This window comes from Aquarana catesbeiana, linkage group LG03, assembly GCF_042186555.1.
Source record: "Aquarana catesbeiana isolate 2022-GZ linkage group LG03, ASM4218655v1, whole genome shotgun sequence".
Lineage (NCBI taxonomy): Eukaryota > Metazoa > Chordata > Amphibia > Anura > Ranidae > Aquarana > Aquarana catesbeiana.
In genome coordinates, this window is record NC_133326.1 from 683,579,570 (window position 1) to 683,598,472 (window position 18,903).

The 18,903-nt window shown below is 46.8% G+C and overlaps 1 protein-coding gene across 1 annotated transcript in view; it reads left to right on the top strand.

Moving 5' to 3' along the window:
* The window catches only part of DNAH2 (dynein axonemal heavy chain 2), a 391,751-nt gene that overhangs the window by 195,258 nt on the left and 177,590 nt on the right, over window positions 1–18,903 (top strand). The window contains exons 30-35 of the mRNA XM_073623723.1: window positions 1,372–1,589; window positions 6,649–6,741; window positions 15,448–15,573; window positions 16,704–16,814; window positions 16,909–17,097; window positions 18,606–18,709. Of these exons, the coding sequence (XP_073479824.1) occupies window positions 1,372–1,589; window positions 6,649–6,741; window positions 15,448–15,573; window positions 16,704–16,814; window positions 16,909–17,097; window positions 18,606–18,709 (841 nt within the window). The remainder of the gene's footprint in view (window positions 1–1,371; window positions 1,590–6,648; window positions 6,742–15,447; window positions 15,574–16,703; window positions 16,815–16,908; window positions 17,098–18,605; window positions 18,710–18,903) is intronic.

Genomic DNA, 18,903 nt, shown 5'->3' on the forward strand with positions numbered 1-18,903 from the left:
TTATAAATTGGAGTTGCAGTTCGGTGAGTAAAATAAGTATTTAATCCTCTACCAACCAACAATAATTCTGGCTCCCACAGACTGGCTACAATATGTGTTACACAGATTAGTCCTGTCAATTTAAGAAGGTGCTCCTAACGACAAACTTGTTAGGTGTATAAAAGACACCTGTCCACAGAATTCCTTTCTTGCATTCAAACATCACTATCATGGGCAAGACCAAAGATCTGTCAAAGGACATCGGGACAAGATTGTAAACCTGCACACGGCTGGAATGGGCTACAAGACGATCAGCAAGAAGCTTGGTGAGAAGGAGACAACTGTTGGAGTGATTATTCACAAATGGAAGAAATACAAAATGACCATCAATCGCCCTCGGGCTGGAGCTCCATGCAAGATTTTGCCTCATGAGATGAGGATGATTATGAGAAAAGTGAGGAATCAGCCTAGAACTACACAGAAGGAGCTTGTGAATGATCTCATAGCAGTTGGGAACACAGTCAGCAAACAAACCATTGGTAACACAATGCGCCGCCATTAATTGAAAACCTGCAGCGCCCGCAGGGTCTCCCTCCTTAAGAAGGCACATGCAAAGGTCCGTCTGAAGTTTGCCAATGAACATCTAAATGATTCAGAGAAGGACTGGAAGAAAGTGCTGTGGTGAAATGAGACCAAAATTGAGCTCTTTGACATTGACTCGATTCACTGTGTTGGAGGAAGAAAGATGCTCACTATGATCCTAAGAACACCATCCCTACAGTCAAGCACGGAGGTGGAAACATTATGCTTTGGGGCCGTTTCTCTGCTAAAGATACAGGCCAAATTTGCCGCATTGAGGGGCCATGTATTCTTGTAATCTTGGATGAGAACCTTCTTTCCTCAGCAAGAACACTGACGATGGGTCATGGATGGGTCTTCCAACATGACAATCACCCAAAACATACCACCAAGGCAACAAAGGAGTGGCTCAAGAAGAAGCACATTAAAAGGTAATGTTGTGGCCTAGCCAGTCTCTAGGCCCTAATCCTATAGGAAATTTATGGAGGGAGCTGAAACTTCGAGTTGCCAAGCGACAGCCAAGAAACCTTAAGTATTTAGAGAAGATCTGTAAAGAGTGGACCAAATCCCTCCTGAGATGTGTGCAAACCTGGTAACCAACTACAAGAAATGTCTTAACTCTGTACCTGCCAACAAGGTTTCTCTCCAAGTACTAAGTCATGTTTTGCTTGGGGATCAGATACTTATTTTACTCACTGAACTACAACTCAATTTAAAACATTCATATCGTGTATATATTATATATATATATATTTTTGAAAATCAAAGCAGACGTTTTCCATTAATGACAGCTGGTTTTTATCTGATGTTCAGGCCTCCTGGAGAAGCTGGGTGAGATGAATGCGGTTCTGGAGGGTATACAGAAGTCTCTGGACCTGTACTTGGAGACAAAGCGTCAAATCTTCCCACGATTCTACTTCCTGTCCAATGACGATCTGCTGGAGATCCTTGGACAGTCCCGGAACCCAGAGGCCGTTCAACCACATCTCAAGAAATGCTTTGACAATATCAAATCACTCAAGATCCAGAAGGTAATAGCCCAGTAAATGATGATCTGTAAAAAGCACCTGTACTGTAATCATAAGCATAATGCTATAAGGGGAGCAGTAGAGAAAGTATATGCTATACTCCGTCCTTCCAGCAATGAAGGCCTTAGGCATCAACTTAAAGGTTAGTCCGCCTTTTTTACAATGCTCAATGCTAAAATGATTAATGTGCCTTTCATCAGACAAGTAAACTCCATAAAGGGTCCAGCTGTTCTTAGCCGTGATGTGATCATTTAATGAAACATTTGACCCTTTATGTTTAACCTCTTTTTATTAAGTATTTACAGAAAATACAGGTTTGCAATAGGAAAACAGGTTGTAACTGAACAAATGTGTCTGGATTCGGAAAATCTATATTATGATAAGCTACAAGCAATGTAGAACAGAATAATAAAGAAAATAAAATGTTTTCAATTTCAAACAGTGGTTACAAAAAAACAGTGGCGGCCCTTCCATTGGGGCCCCCGATCCATGTGCTCGGCCCCTAATCTATGTGCAGGGTGCCGGATGCATGTATTACAAGGGTTTTTTTTTTCTTTAGAAGCACATTATTAGAGCCTGAGGCTCTAATTGGCTTCAAAAAAGGGTGGGCTCAGGGCGCAGAGCCCCGAGCCCACCCACTTGTGTCATGTATGCGGCAGTGGTTGGAGTGGAGAGGAGGAGTAGAGGAGTGGAGGAGGAGGCAGGGGAGCTGGCGGCAGCCAATGAGCGTGCAGTCTCCGGCGGGGACGTGCAGAGGCAGAGTTGCCATGCAGCCTGAGCTGGGAGAAGAAAGATGACGATTTCTGTTGTTGGAGCATGGCCTGCCTCTGTCCACCTGGCTGCTCTCCTACTGCTTCATCCATCTGCTGTGCCAAGAAGGAGGGGAAGCCACGATTGTGGATGGGGCAAGGGCGGACCCGGCGGTGGGGGGGGGGGCAGCACCAGCAGCCACTGCAAGCTGCAAGAAACAGATACCCAGTAGGGTTCATGCCTACAGGTTAACATAAGCCACTAGACTACACTGAAAAAACAGCAATTATAAAGGGGGGAAAAAAAAAGGGAAACCCACTAGTAATATCCGTTTTAGCCAGAGACACGATATCTGGGTTAGCAGGCAACACAATGATGCTAGCTTAAAATTAACTGGTATAAAAACAATAGTGTGAATTATAATTTAAAGAAAAAAAAAATGAAGAGAAACAGAGGAAGGAGAAAGATGGGGAGAAGGAGAGGAGGAAGGGGGGCAGGGGGTGATACCATGTGAAGGTCCCTGGGAAAAATTGAAACCTCAGATGTTGTTAGAGATAAAGGAGTCAGGGGAATATCTGAAATGAGACCATACTGTCCACATAAGTTTATGTGAGTCAGATTTATCCTCATCCCATGGGACCATACGTTCTATGAGCTAGTTCTTGTCCAATTCACAAGTCCATTCAGCCATACATTTGACCCTTTATGGAGTTCCCTGGTGCGCTGGTGACATATCCTTTGTTCTGAGTCATTACAGTCTCCAGCAGTCGGTCACTTCAGCACCCACTTACTCTACAGCCTCTTAAAGGAACATGTGTCTTGGGAATATTGTTCTGGCCTTCCACAGAAAAGCAATGGCAAGAGGAATGCAGAGGCTGCCACCCTCTCCCCTCTGCATTCTTCTTGCTGTTGCTTGTCTTTGGAAAGTACTCAGAGCCAAGATCAGCTATCATTACAAAACAGCCATCTCCTTCCTAGCTGTTGTCGGATCGACTGTGGCAGAAGCAGAGGAGGCAGGTCAGACCTCATAACTAGACTTATGAAGCACTTATGCCACGTACACACAACCGGACTTTCTGGGAAACTAGGTGCAACGTTCTTCCCGCCGGACTTCCGGCGGACTACCGCCGGACTTTCTGAACGGACGGACTTGTCTACACACGACCGGACTTCCCGGCAGACTAGGTCCGCCGGTCTTCCCAACAGACAGAGTTACGGCGGACTTTCAGAATGAACGGACTTGCCCACACACGGACAAGTCCGTTCATTTTGAACGTGACTTGGGTACGACGGGACTAGAAAAGGAAGTCAATCTCGCCGCTTTTATCGGCGAGATTGACACCTTGCGAGCCCCGTCGTAGAGCATGCCAGGCCCTTAGGTCTGGTATGGATTTTAAGGGGAACCCCCTACAACAAAAAAATGGCGTGGGGTCCCCCCCAAAATCCGTGCCAGACCCCGATCCGAGCACGCAGCCCGGCCGGTCAGGAAAGGGGGTGGGGACGAGCGAGTGCCCCCCCCCTCCTGAACCGTACCAGGCCGCATGCTCTCAACATGGGGGGGTGGGTGCTTTGGGGGGGGCGCCCTGCGGCCCCCGCCACCCCAAAGCACCTTGTCCTCATGTTGATGAGGACAAGGGCCTCTTCCCGGCAACCCTGGCCGTTGGTTGTCGGGGTCTGCGGGGGGGGGGGCTTATCAGAATCCGGGAGCCCCCTTTAATAAGGGGGCCCCCCACCCTATGTGAAAGAGTATGGGGTACCCCTACCCATTTACCTAGGGAAAAAGTTTCAAAAAAAAATCAAAAACACTACACAGGTTTTTAACGTAATTAGACCGCTCCGGGGGTCTTCCTCCGGCTTTGGGCCTCTTCTCCCGGCGTCCGGATGGTTCTTCTCTGCTCTCTCTGGCCTCTTCTCCCGGTGTTCGACCTCTGCTCCCGGTGTTCCAGTTCTTCTGCCGGCTCCTCCGCTATCTTCATGCTGCTCTTTTGCTAGCGGTGGCCCGGACTTCTGCCTTCTTGCTTTCTTCCCTCTTCTCTTCTTCCGATGTTGACATGACGCTCTCTCCGGCTGGAATGCTCTCTGAGCGCTCCGATGTGACTTATATAGGCGGTGACCCCGCCCCCTTATGCCATCACAGTCCCTGGGCCAGCTGGGACTGTGACGTTTTAGGGGTGTGGTCAACATCACCCGGTGACCACGCCCCTCTAAAAACATCAGTCCCAGCATGCTCAGGGACTGTGATGGCATAAGGGGGCGGGGTCACCGCCGATATAAGTCACATCGGAGCGCTCAGAGAGCATTCCAGCCGGAGAGAGCGTCGTGTCAACATCGGAAGAAGAGAAGGAGGGAAGAAGACAAGAAGGCAGAAGTCCGAGCCACCGCTAGCAAAAGAGCGACATGAAGATAGCGGAGGAGCCAGCAGAAGAACTGGAACACCGGGAGAAGAGGTCGAACACCGGGAGAAGAGGCCAGAGAGAGCGGAGAAGAACCAACTGGACGCCGGGAGAAGAGGCCGGAGGGACCCCCGAAGTCGGAAGAAGACCCCCGAAGCCGGAAGAAGACCCCCGGAGCTGTCTAATAAATTACTTTAAAAACCTGTGTAGTGTTTTTTTATTGACACTTTTTCCCTAGGTGAATGGGTAGGGGTACCATGTACCCCATACTCTTTCACATAGGGTGGGGGGCCGGGATCTAATAAGAGGGGCCCTCTTATTAAAGGGGGCTCCCATGTTCCGATAAGCCCCCCGCTCGCAGACCCCGACAACCAACGGCCAGGGTTGTCGGGAAGAGGCCCTTGTCCTCATCAACATGGGGACAAGGTGCTTTTGGGAAGGGGGGGCTGCAGGGCACCCCCCCTCCCCCAAAGCACACACCCCCCCATGTTGAGGGCATGCGGCCTGGTACGGTTTAGGGGGGGGGGGGGGGAGCTCGCTCGTCCCCACCCCCTTTCCTGACCGGCCGGGCTGCGTGCTCGGATCGTGGTCTGGTATGGACTTTGGGGGGACCCCACGCCGATTTTTCCCTTAAAATCCATACCAGACCTAAGGGCCTGGTATGCCCCGCGCTCGCCGCAATAGGAAAATTTGTTTTTCCTATTGCAGCGAGCGCGAGATGCAGTACTCTGCCCTTGCGTCGTATCTGGTCCGTCGGACCAGCATACAGACGATTGGGCTTTCCGTCAGGAACTGAGTCCGGCGGAGTTACGACGTAAAGATTTGAAGCGGGCTTCAAATCTAAAGTACGTCGGATTTCTGACCGAAACAGTCTGTCGGAAGTCCGAAGCAGACCACACACGGTCGGATTGTCCGCCGGACTTGGTCCGTCAGCGTCCGTCGGACCAGTCCGGTCGCAAAGTCTGACCGTGCGTACGCCGCATTAGCTACATGGGATAAGATACATGTGTACTTTATCTAATAGGAGACAGAACAGAAAAAAAATTAGATCTTCTTTAATAGGAAGGAATGCAAAAATGTAGAAATAGATTAGAGAATTTTTGGATTGAGTATTTACATCTGTGAAGTTGTAAGATGTCCAAACAGCGAACGAACCATCAATGGAAAGAACTTGCTGAGGATATTGCTAGCTCCATGTAAAAACTGGCCGCGTGCGATGCATATTGGGTTATTCTGGAAAATGCCACACAGTATTGTAATTGGATACCGCAACAATTGGAAGTGAGATCAGCAGGTGTCTATGTAGAAAGGGGATGTTACCAGACCAGAGCAGCTGTCAGAGGACAAATTCACAACATAAGCCAAGGTCAGTAACCAGAGATCAGGATAACGCAGTCAGGAGGCAAGCTGGGTCAAACACAATACCAAGATGCAGGTCCGGTCATGAGTCACAGGAGCTGACGACTACCCAGCAATTTTCCTTAAATTTGCTATGCTTCAACCAGAGCATTAGCGAACATGCATGAACAGTCTTGACTCTATGCAATGGACCACAAATTGCAGTATGCGCATGTGCAAATCTTCAGGCTCACCCATGCATTCAATATTTCTGAAAGGAAGAAACCACTTCTGCAGAAATCAGAGGGTCGGCGGTAACCTGAAGTCTGACACTTTCTGACCTGTTCAACCTCCTGACCTCACACATGGTTCTCATCTGCTGTATATGCATTGTGTGAGATCAGGAATTGATAGGACTGCATTGGTCAGACCTCAGCCGAATCTTTAATAATTAAGACTGTACACTTCTAACAATTGAAGTCTGAGTATTCTGATTCTTTCATATACCTGTACTTATTTGTGACACAACCCAATTGGTTCTCTTAATCTGAATATGTTTTCATTTCCTGTAAAATCACCAGGCTGGCAACAAATATGAAGGTGCAGGGATGTTCTCCGCAGAGGGCGAGTATGTGGAATTTAAACACCCTGTCCCCTTAGAGGGTCCTGTGGAAGTAAGTTTGTTTTACAGTGAATATCATAAGTTAAGAAACAAGAGGGTCTCTTTGATGCAACATCAAAATGCAGATGAGACTTGAGTGTGTGTGTGTGTGTGTGTGTGTGTTTGTTGGGGAGGGGGTAAAATATATGTAATATAAAAATAAGCACGCAGATGCTACTGTAGCCTGAAGGTGGCAGTGTTTGTTCAGTACTGTAATTGTTACATACAATTGAAGTATTACAAAAATTTAAAACATTATTAAAAAAAAGAGCAAATTTTTCAGCCGATAATAAAAAAAAGTGTACCAGATAAGAACCTTATATGTCAATAAGGGAGAAGATATATATGTATATATGTATGTTCAGAAGGGTGAGGTACACGTCGGTCAAAGTAACAAGTGCAAGCAATCAAGCCCTCCCAAAGGCATATATTATAGGAAACGACAAAAAGGGATTGCTGCACAAAAAATGTTTTAATGAAAAATATAATCAAAACATCAAAAGTATGTAGGCCATCATCGTAACAGTTTTGGACTAATACAGATCATGCCCTTCTTCAAAACATGGTGCCTATGAATAATGACATACATGGTACAATTTATATAGAGCAGATACATCTGCATACTATTAGGTAATCAGCCAGCCTGTCTGGAATCAATCACTGGATCTAAGACACATTATAATAAAAGTCCAAAATCTATTGTACAAAAAGGATCCTGGAACGAAAAAAACAGGTATGACCGTTTTCCACACTTCACAGAATATATTAATCGATTGAACGCACACACATGCACATATGTGGTAATTGGTAAAGTGCAATTGATCAAAATTACACACATGATTTATGACCAAAAAAAATAACATAGCATAAAACAAGAAAAATTACACAATAACCAAGAAAAGCAACATTAAAGAAATAAATAGATGAAAATCTGAATTTAACCCCATAGGTTGAAGGGTATCAAGCCGATGTATCCAATGCACTTTTTTCTTTTTAAGCTCTAATTCTCTATTACCACCCCGTCTATTTCTTGAAACCTCGTCAATCACCATGAATCTGAGTTGGGAGACTGTATGACCCTTATCTACAAAATGTCTCGATAAAGGCAGATTTTCTAGTTTGTCCCTGATGGAATACTTATGTCTCGCAATGTGATCCTTTAATTTCTGTGTGGTTCCCCCACATAGAGGAGACTACACGGACCTTTAATAATATAGATGACATAGGTGGACTGACAGGTATAATAATCTCTTATGCCGCGTACACACAGTCGGAATGTCCGACAAGAAAGAGTCCGATGTGAGCCTTTCATCGTATATTTCAACCGTGTTGATGCCCCATCGGACTTTTTCTGTCAAAAATTCAGATGGACTTAGAGGACATGTTCTTTATTTTTCCGGCGGAAAAAATTTATAAAAACCGCTTGTCTGTATGCTGTTCCGATGCACCAAAAACGACGCATGCTCTGAAGCAAGTACGAGATGAAAGCTGTTGGCTACTGGCTATTGAACTTCCGTTTTCTAGTCCCGTCGTACGTGTTGTACATCACCGCATTCTGGATGGTCGGAATTTGGCGTGACCATGTGTATGCAAGCCAGCTTGGGCGGAATTCCATCGGAACTCCGTCGGAAAAACCTTCAGGAGTTTATGCCGATGGGAAAACCGGTCGTGTGTACAGGGCATAATAGATATATTATAGCCCTTTTGTGGATGAGAAAAACATTTGCCTTTCATCATGCTAGATCATTGTATGCACGAGAGGCAAGGAAAAGATCCCCGATTTTTAGGGCCCAAAATATATATATATATTTTAGGGGTCCTCAAAAAGTTTCCACACTTTTATATATTTAACAGAGTTAAAAAAATAAGTGTGGAAACATTTTGAAGAACCTGTGTGCGTGTATATATATATATATATATATATATATATATATATATATATATATAATGTCTATACTTACCGTAATTTTTCTTTCCTGGATTCTCCCCATGTCAGCCTACTATGGGTCAGCTCCACCCCCTCCAGGACCACCTCTTTTCTAGCCCATAAAAGGGTGGCTGTCTGCCCACACCAGTGTTAAGAAAAACCCCACCTCGCGACAGATAAACTGGGTGGGAATCCTCCGGCTGACATGGGGATGATCCAGGAAAGTAAAATTACGGTAAGTATGGACAACAATTTTCCTTATTCCTGGACCTCCCCATGTCAGCCTACTATGGGATGTACCAAGCAATATTAGGAAGGAAGGGAAGACAAAAAATAAAAAATAAGCCAAACCCTCAATGCAACTCAAAATTTTTAATGGGCAACAGCCGCCGTAATACTGTAGAGCCAAATGTTTCCTCAGGCGGACATGCCATATTAAGCTTGTAATGCCTAATAAAAAAGGTGTTGGGCACGCTCCAGCTTGCTGCTCTGCAAACTACCTCAGGGGCGACCTTTGCGTATGCCCAGGATGCTGTTATACCCCTTGTCGAATGTGCTTTGATCTCTGGAGGAGGAGGAAGGCCCAGCGTTTTGTATGCAATATGCATGGTCTTGACAAACCAGGAAGACCCAACTCTGGATGTTGCTGGCATACCCTTTTTAGTCCCCATTGGAAAACCTACAGCTGATCTTGTTTGCCAAAGCTTTTAGTCCATTTCAGGTAGGTTGAAAACGCAGAGACCAGGTCTAACCTACTCCACTCATCAGCTGCATCCGCCGGAAAGGCTGGGAGAATGACCTCCCAGTTCATACGAAATTATGTGGCCACCTTAGGTAGAAAGCTCAGTATTGGCCTAAGGACTATCTTGTCTGGGAGCACCAAACAATATGGTTCTTTAGATGAGAAGGCGCACAACTCGGAGTCTCTTCTGGCCGAGGCCATGGCTAGTAAAAAACAAAAAACTGTTAAAAGAAATAATGAACAAGAGAAAGCTTGATCAAACGGAGGAACCAGCAATGTTCCCAAGACTAGTGTCAAGTCCTCTTTTGGAAAAAACGATTTCAATAGAGGTCTGATTTCTATGGCTGCCCCAAAAAAAAAAAAAAAAAAAAAAAATATCAGATCACCAACGGATGTAGAGCATATCTTGTACACGACAGGGCGGGGATTTGACCCTTTAGCGAATTATAAGCTAACCCTTGGAGACTACTCTGTAGAAACTCCAAAATGTTAGATACTGAAGGAGATCCAAGGTCCCAACCCCTTTCCGTAGTATTCCAGATCTGGTGATAGGATCGTCAGAACGAATGTAACCTGTAATAATGTCATCAACTTTATCCTCCTGCGGTTCGGGTGTCAGGCCCTACTCTGCAGAAGGAGATTTTGAGAAGGAGGCAGAGGGATTGGTGAGCCCAACTTTATCCTCCAAGCCAGAGGGAACCACAGCTCCCTGAGCCAGTAAGATAGGACTATTATTGCTGTGACCCTTTCTCGCTGAATCTTCAGCAGGATTTTGAGAGCCAATGGAAGCGGCAGGAACACATACACCAAGGGGAAGTTCCAAGACCTGGACAGAGCACCCTGACCCAATGCCTGTGGATGCTAGGTCCGGGTGAAGTAGTAAGGCAGTTGACAATTCTCCAATGCCATAAGATCTATCGAAGGCGTCCCCCAGACCCTGAAGATCTTGCGTAGGTACTTAGGGTTGAGGCCCCATTTGTTGTGATCCCCCAAAAGCCTCGACTTAAGCGATCTGCTAAAACATTGCCAGGCCCTGGGAGTTAAGATGCTGTAAGAGAGCCGAGATTCTTCTCTGTGCAGAGGAAGATTGACATGCCACCTGAAGGAGAGGGTGACTTCTTGTGCCCCCTTGATGAGACACATAAGCCACCGTAGTTTTGTTGTCCAAAAGAATCTTGACAGCTGGACCTCGCAACATAGGTTGGAACACTAAGAGCACGTCTGACAGCATCCAATCCCAGGAAATTTGAACTCTTCGCCCCACAAAGGTACCATTGGTCTTGAACCTGCTGTCCCAGGCAGTGTGCCCTGCAGCCTGCCAGACTGGCATTGGTCGACACCACTATTGGTTCTGAGGCCTTCAACGGAACTCCGCTGGAAAGATTGCGAGCTACTGACCACCAACCAGGGACCAGATTATCGGAATTGGCAGATGATCCCACTGAAGAAGAAAGTTGCATTAAAATCCTCCTTCTGCGCCACTTGACCCACGGGACTACTGGACCTGTGGCTGATAAAACCCCCCAGATACTGCATGGATTCCTTCAGCATCATAGAAGGCCTGGCCATCACTGCTTTGTCTGAGACTGGATCCCCTGGACCTTCCTCTGAGGAAGAGAAACACGACCCCGATTCGTGTTGAATTGTACTCCTAAATACTCCAACATTTGGGTCAGATGCATCTGGCTCTTCCGAAAGTTGATCAACCAACCGAAATGAGTTAGTGTTTTGCAGGTGAATTCACATGAACTAGAAGGAGCTCATTTGACGGACCCAGAAGTAGCATGTCATCTAGATAATGAAATATTTGCACTCCCTTGACCCTGAGAGTCGCAACGACAGCAGACAGTAGCTTTAAAAAAACGTTCTCGGAGTTGTGCAGAGACCGAATGGGAGAGATTAAAAATGAAAGCCTTCCACGGAAGGCCTGAGAAAGCGATGGTGAGATGCGTCTATAGAGACATGAAGATACGCATCCGCCAGATCAATGGAAACCATCCAGTCTCCTGACTCCACAACCGAAACGATCGTTTCCAATGACTCCATTTTGAATGGTGGAACCTTCATGTAAGAATTCAGGACTTTTGAGGTCAAAAACTAGTCCGAAACCCCCTGAAGCCTCTGGGACCAAAAACAGAGGGGGAACATACTCTTTGACCCAATTCGTGCCTTGGAACCGGAAGGATGGCCCTTGCTGCCAACAGCTCCCCTATATATCCTTGCAAACATTGCCTCTTTTCCAAATCCGTAGGAAGTCCAGTTTCTATGAACAAGGTCTGAGGGGGCCTTGTTCTGAACTCGAGACGACAACGTGATCGAATGACGGCTACAATCCAGGCATCATGTAATTTGTCTGCCCAAACCCCCCCTGAATTAGGCTAGTCTTGCTCCTACTTGAGAGGGTTAAGTGGAGACAGCTTCAGAAGGACTTATTCGAAGCCTTAGGCTCTGTCTCCACTACTGCGAAGTCGCATGACAAATCAAAACCCATGTATTTCAATGGTCCCCGTTCTAATTGGTGCGATTTAAGTTTCAGCGACTCCAAAAAAGGTTTTTGCACTACTTTGTTCCGACATCTGTGTGATATGTTCTCACATGGTTTTCACAGGTCGAATGACATCGCATCACAAATTGCACAGCAAAGTCGCAGTGTAAATTGCGCGACTCTGGGGACGCAGCAGTGGAAACAGCTCCAGGAGCTTTGTTGGCCCTGGGCTTGGAAGGTTTCTGGAAGGTTGAACCAGCTCCCCTCCACTGTCTGAAAAACTGTCTGTAAGCCCTGGCCTCTCTGAATCCTCTTGGGATCTCTTGTTAAACCGAAAGGGCTGCTGTGTCTTAAAGAGCCATTATCTTTGCTGTCATCTTGGTCGACAGCCACTTCAGCTACAACTCTACAGCAGTCTGCAAAGGAGAAGAACTGCCACTTTCCAGACTTTCATCCAAACATCCATCCACCAGCTCCGCCACCCACACACTAATGCCCCGTACACACGGTCGGACTTTGTTCGGACATTCCGACAACAAAATCCTAGGATTTTTTCCAACGGATGTTGGCTCAAACTTGTCTTGCATACACACGGTCACACAAAGTTGTCGGAAAATCTGATAGTTTTAAACGCGGTGACGTAAAACATGTACGTCGGGACTATAAACGGGGCAGTGGGCAATAGCTTTCATCTCTTTATTTATTCTGAGCATGCGTGGCACTTTGTCCGTCGGATTTGTGTACACACGATCGGAATTACTGATAACGGATTTTGTTGTCGGAAAATTTTATCTCCTGCTCTCCAACTTTGTGTGTCGGAAAATCCGATGGAAAATGTCCGTTGGAGCCCACACACGGTCGGAATTTCCGACAACACGCTCCGATCGGACATTTTCCATCGGAAAATTCGACCGTGTGTACGGGGCATTAGGCTGGATTCACACCCATGCACTCCCAGCGCATTCCGCAGAACGTGTTCCATAGGAGACCATGATAAACGGACGGTAGTGCAAATCCGCAAAACGCACCAAAAAAAACGCACAGGTGCGAACCTAGCCCAAGTGCTGCTGCCACAGGAGTGAGTGCTACCGCCGGTCTGCAGGCTGCTGTCCAAACTATACAACCTTTTTAGGTCTGCGTTTATTTTGCAATTCATAGGATCTTTAAAAGAGACCGAATACTCCAGCGGAAGCATAATGTGGCGGGCGAATATACGTAATGAAGCATCCACCTTAGGCGTAGTGTCCCAAGGGGTACAGCTTCGATACTCCATTATGCACATTGAGCTTCTTCTCAGGTGCCCCCCCCCCCCCCCCCACACACACTCATCGTCAATTACTTTTTTAATTTCAGAAATGAAATGGGAAGGAGGGTAACGATTTCTTTAAAAATGGGTAGTATCTTTGCTGTTTCTTTGGAGGCAACGATTCTTTCCTTAACAGCCTCCACCAAGGGGGGAACCAGTGCAAAAATCAAACGTATGCGATTCTGAGACCATCTCAGCCTCAGATGGATCCGAATCGCTATCGACTTCAGAGTTAAAACGCACTGAAAACACATGATCTGAATCTGCAGATGGTGAAGATACAGCAGGATGAGCAGGATTCCTTGAAACACTCTTTAACCCTTCCTTGACTGCGTGCTTAATTTAGGATTTAACCTGGTGTGCTTTTGCAGCATTGTCCTGAGCCGTCTGATGTCTTGACCTCTCTTGGCTTGGGACCGAGCGACTAAAGTGAGGTAAGAGCGAGGGAGATCTGGAATGCTGTGACAACAGGCATCTATCCAGCTGCATGCGACTCTGCGATTTGTCATGTCTAGTCCCTGCTGATTTGGAACCTCTTTGCGGGAGTTTATCTCGCAGTGGGTCCTTCTCTCTGTAAAACACAAAGGATGTGCTCTCTTTTAAATAAATAAATAAATAAAAATAACTACAATTAAAATAAACTTCTCCATCCAAATCTTCGGTGCTTAAGGCAGCTAGGCAGGCAGGCAAAATTCCCCAGTCCTAGAAGGTACAGGATAATAAAAATACTCTGACAGACAAGTAACACAGCAGAAAGTACCTGGAAGGAGGCTTACCAGAGCAGAGCAGAGAAGCAGATTGACCAGCTGGAGATTGAGATCAGCCTAGAGGACAGAGGCTGCTGCAATCAGCAGTGAGCATTCTGGTGTTTGCTGCTAGACAACCCAAGAGGAAGCTACCTCTGACCTCACCTGCACAACTCTGAGCTTCCTGAAAGGAGTACGTGTGGAGGAGGTGAACTACAAGTGCCAGTGAGCCAAACCATAAACACACAAAAACATGGAAGGAGAGAGTGCCAGCACCTGCCTAACGAAGGTATATACAGTCATTTAAACTGCCAGTGACCTTTGCCAGTAATACACAGTCATTTATACTGTACCATACAATCCCAGCACCGCGGGAACCCACCTTCTCAGGAGATTTACAGCCTATATGGGGGGGGTCTTCTGAATTGGGAGAAGCTGAACCCAGGGGCTAACTAGAAATAGCAGGGCCCCATAGCAAAATGTTGTATGGGGCCCCCCTGCAAACAGCCCCCCCCCAGCTGCCCTAGTGTCAATGCAACGTGACCTGTGCACAATGCAGCGTGACCTGTGCCCCATGCAGCGTGACCTGTGCCCCATGCAGCGTGACCTGCCTGTGCCCCATACAGCATGACCTGTGCCCCATACAGCGTGACCTGTGCCCCATACAGCCTGGTCTGCCTGTGCCCTATACAGCCTCACCTATGCAGAGGAAGAGGCAAGCCGCCCAGATCAGCAGAGAGCGGGATTGCCCGCTGTAATAGCTTTCATTTGAATTTCCTGTCTTCCCAGGGCTCATCGTCACATAGCCCCACCTCTTGGCCCAACGCCTTTGATGACATCACATGTCCCACATTGAATCGGCGTTTTGTCTATCAAAGGCGCCGGGCCAAGAAGTGGAGCTATGTGACGTGAGCCCTGGGAACACTGGAAGTTCTAATGAAAGCTATTACATCGGGCAATTCAGCTCTCTGCTGATACGGACAGCTCGCCTCTTTCTCTCCTCTCTCTTCCCCTGGCTGGGAGACTGTGGCGGCGGTGCTCTCATCTTCACTGGGCCCCACTCGGCTGCGGGCCCCATAGCGTCCGCATGGGTCGCTATGGTGGTAGTTACGCCCCTGGCTGAACCCGACAGGATGGATGGATGGAGAAGAGGAAAAAAAAAAAATAAATAAAAAAAAAACTTTAAAAGGCATCCAGAGCGAGGACGAAAAAAGAACACTGGTGTGGGCAGACAGCCGCCCTTTTATGGGCTAGAAAAGAGGTGGTCCTGGAGGGGTCAGAGGGGGCGGAGCTGACCCATAGTAGGCTGACAAGGGGAGGTCCAGGAAATATATATATATATATACATATACATATATATATATATATATATATATATTCTGTATTTATCAGTGTGCATATTTACTTCCGTTATATAATTATATAAAAATATATATTACTGTCAAGCAATGCATGCTGTTGCTGCTAAGTTTGACTTGGACAACTCTGTATAATCACTGCATTCTTGCTGTAGACCTGGCTGTGCGACATTGAGAGGACCATGCGCTGGACGCTGAGGGAGCTTCTCAGAAATTGTCGCCTGACGCTAAAGAAGATGAGCAACAAACGGGACAAGTGGGTGAAGGAGTGGGCAGGGCAGGTAGGTGAAAAACAACACCTCATATTAAACTTTGGCAGTTGTCATTCATTCAGAGCAAGCCATAATTACTAATAGCTGTGTTGGATTGTGAAGTCATTAACAGCAGAATAATAAAAATGACTTGTGAGTCATTCAGAGCGAGCCATGGCAACCAATCAGAAATCAGCAGTCTAATGGTGGTCATATGTATCAGCATTTGCAAACAATGCAACCAATAAGAGCTCCATCCATTGGGCTATTTAGGCCAGGAAGTCAATAACAACAGAGCAATGCAAACTTCTTGTGAGAATCTGCCTTTTACTCATTTATTGGGGCTGAAAGTCATACTTTGCCACAAACCCTCTTTTGTATATTAAAGGGGGTGTAAACCCCTGTTTTTTTTTTTAAATAAAAATAGCAAACATGTTATAATTACCTGTTCTAGGCAATCGTTTTGCACAGAACAGCCCCAATCCTCTTCTTCTGGGGTGCCCCGTCGGGGCTTCAGGCCCCTCCTCTTCATCGGGTGCCCACATGTAAAACCACTTTCCCTGAGGGCACCCTGTGCGGGCTCGTTCCCTAGTCTGACTGCTGCGTCGATTGACACAGACAGCGGGACTCGGCCCTGCCCCCTGCTCCTATGTCACTGGATTTTATTGACAGCAGTGGGAACCAATCTATCCAATGAGGAAAGAGACAGCGGCTGGAGCTCGATCAGATCATATCAGGCTCAGGTAATAAAAGGGGGTCTGGGGGGAGCTGCAGCACAGATGGCTTTTCACCTTAATGCATTCTAAACCTTGTGGCTGTACAACCACTTTAAGCTTCCATATGAGTACATCAACCTCTTTCACCAACAATCTGCATAATTACATTTCCCCAGCATGTTGCTCAATCCTGAAGGTATGTAAATAAGTGTCCTCCCTTTAAATGCCACTAGCCAACAATTTGCTTAGTTGATGGGCTTATTAGTAGTTCTCAGTCACGTGATAACAATGTCATATATGCAGGATGGAGGTATCATTGGCAAAATTAACATTAAATGTTTAATAGTGTAACTGTTGGATACAACTGCAGTATTAAAAAAAATGCATTAATTAAAAATTGAAAAGAAAAACATTTTCTACATTATCTGTCTGCCTTCCCTGCAGATGCTGATCACTGCCAGCCAGATCCAGTGGACCACAGATGTCACCAAATCTCTAGTGACTGCTAAAGAACGTGCAGACAAATCGTCTCTCAAGATAATGAAAAAGAAGCAGGTGTGTTGTTTGTTTGTGTTGTATTATGTGATTTACATTATGATATTAAAGGTGTCTCTGTCCCTGCCTTCACACAATACCATTGCAATTTTAGGTCTCCATGTTGCATAAATATTCTGACGCCATTCGAGGAAACCTTACAAAAATTCTGCGCCTCAAACTGGTGGCACTTGTGACGGTTGAGGTTCACGCCAGAGATGTCATTGATAAGATGCTGAAGAGCGGATGCACTGATGTGGCTTCCTTTGAGTGGCTGAGTCAACTGCGCTTTTACTGGCATAAGGTGATGTCCCTTGTCTGATCTCCCCACCGACTAAAGGTAGAAAAGGGCTTAAACAGAAGGGGACTATGAGTCTGTCCTCCTCCTGCAGGGTGATACAGACAGAAGGGCGCTATGAGTCTGTCCTCCTCCTGCAGGGTGATACAGACAGAAGGGCGCTATGAGTCTGTCCTCCTCCTGCAGGGTGATACAGACAGAAGGGCGCTATGAGTCTGTCCTCCTCCTGCAGGGTGATACAGACAGAAGGGAACTATGAGTCTGTCCTCCTCCTGCAGGGTGATACAGACAGAAGGGAGCTATGAGTCTGTCCTCCTCCTGCAGGGTGATACAGACAGAAGGGAGCTATAAGTCTGTCCTCCTTCTGCAAGGTGATACAGACAGAAGGGGGCTATGAGTCTGTCCTCCTCCTGCAGGGTGATACAGACAGAAGGGAACTATGAGTCTGTTCTCCTCCTGCAGGGTGATACAAAAGGGGGCTATGAGTCTCCTCCTGCAGGGTAATACAGACAGAAGGGAGCGATGAGTCTATCCTCCTCCTGCAGGGTAATACAGACAGAAGGGAGTTATGAGTCTGCAGAAGGGAGCTATGAGTCTGTCCTCCTCCTGCAGGGTAATACAGACAGAAGGAGGCTATGAGTCTGTCCTCCTCCTGCAGAGTGATACAGACAGAAGGAAGCTATAAGTCTGTCCTCCTCCTGCAGATTGATACAGACAGAAGGGTGCTATGAGTCTGTCCTCCTCCTGCAGGCTGATACAGACAGAAGGGGGCTATGAGTCTGTCCCCCTCCTGCAGTGTGATACAGACAGAAGGGAGCTATGAGTCTGTCCTCCTCCTGCAGGGTAATACAGACAGAAGGGAGCTATGAGTCTGTCCTCCTCCTGCAGGGTAATACAGACAGAAGGGAGCTATGAGTCTGTCCTCCTCCTGCAGGGTAATACAGACAGAAGGGAGCTATGAGTCTGTCCTCCTCCTGCAGGGTGATACAGACAGAAGGGAGCTATGAGTCTGTCCTCCTCCTGCAGGGTAATACAGACAGAAGGGAGCTATGAGTCTGTCCTCCTGCAGGGTGATACAGACAGAAGGGGGCTATGAGTCTGTCCTCCTGCAGGGTGATACAGACAGAAGGGGGCTATGAGTCTTTCCTCCTCCTGCAGGGTAATACAGACAGAAGGGAGCTATGAGTCTGTCCTCCTGCAAGGTGATACAGACAGAAGGGGGCTATGAGTCTGTCCTCCTCCTGCAGGGTTAAACAGACAAGGAAGCTATGAGTCTGTCCTCCTCCTGCAGGGTGATACAGACAGAAGGGAGCTATAAGTCTGTCCTCCTCCTGCAGGGTGATACAGACAGAAGGGAGCTATGAGTCTGTCCTCCTCCTGCAGGGTGATACAGACAGAAGGGGGCTATGAGTCTGTCCTCCTGCAGGGTGATACAGACAGAAGGGAGCTATGAGTCCTCCTCCTGCAGGGTGATACAGGCAGGAATAATATAAATATCATTATTTTTTTTGCAGGGTGTTTATGACTGCATTATTAGCCAGACAAATACTCATTTCCAGTATGGGTATGAATATTTGGGAAATTCAGGACGTCTTGTGATCACACCCCTCACTGACAGGTAATACCCCTTGCATCATTATCTGGGTAATTATGGTATATTGTAAATAGGGTGGGTTGTTGAAGATCGCAAATACAAGTGTAGCACAAAGCTCTCCTCCAGTCCATAGTCTCTCAGGTTCAGGCCTGTCGCCGCTCATTGCTATGCAGACATTTAAGAATGGGCGCACACTGATGACATCACACCATAAATAT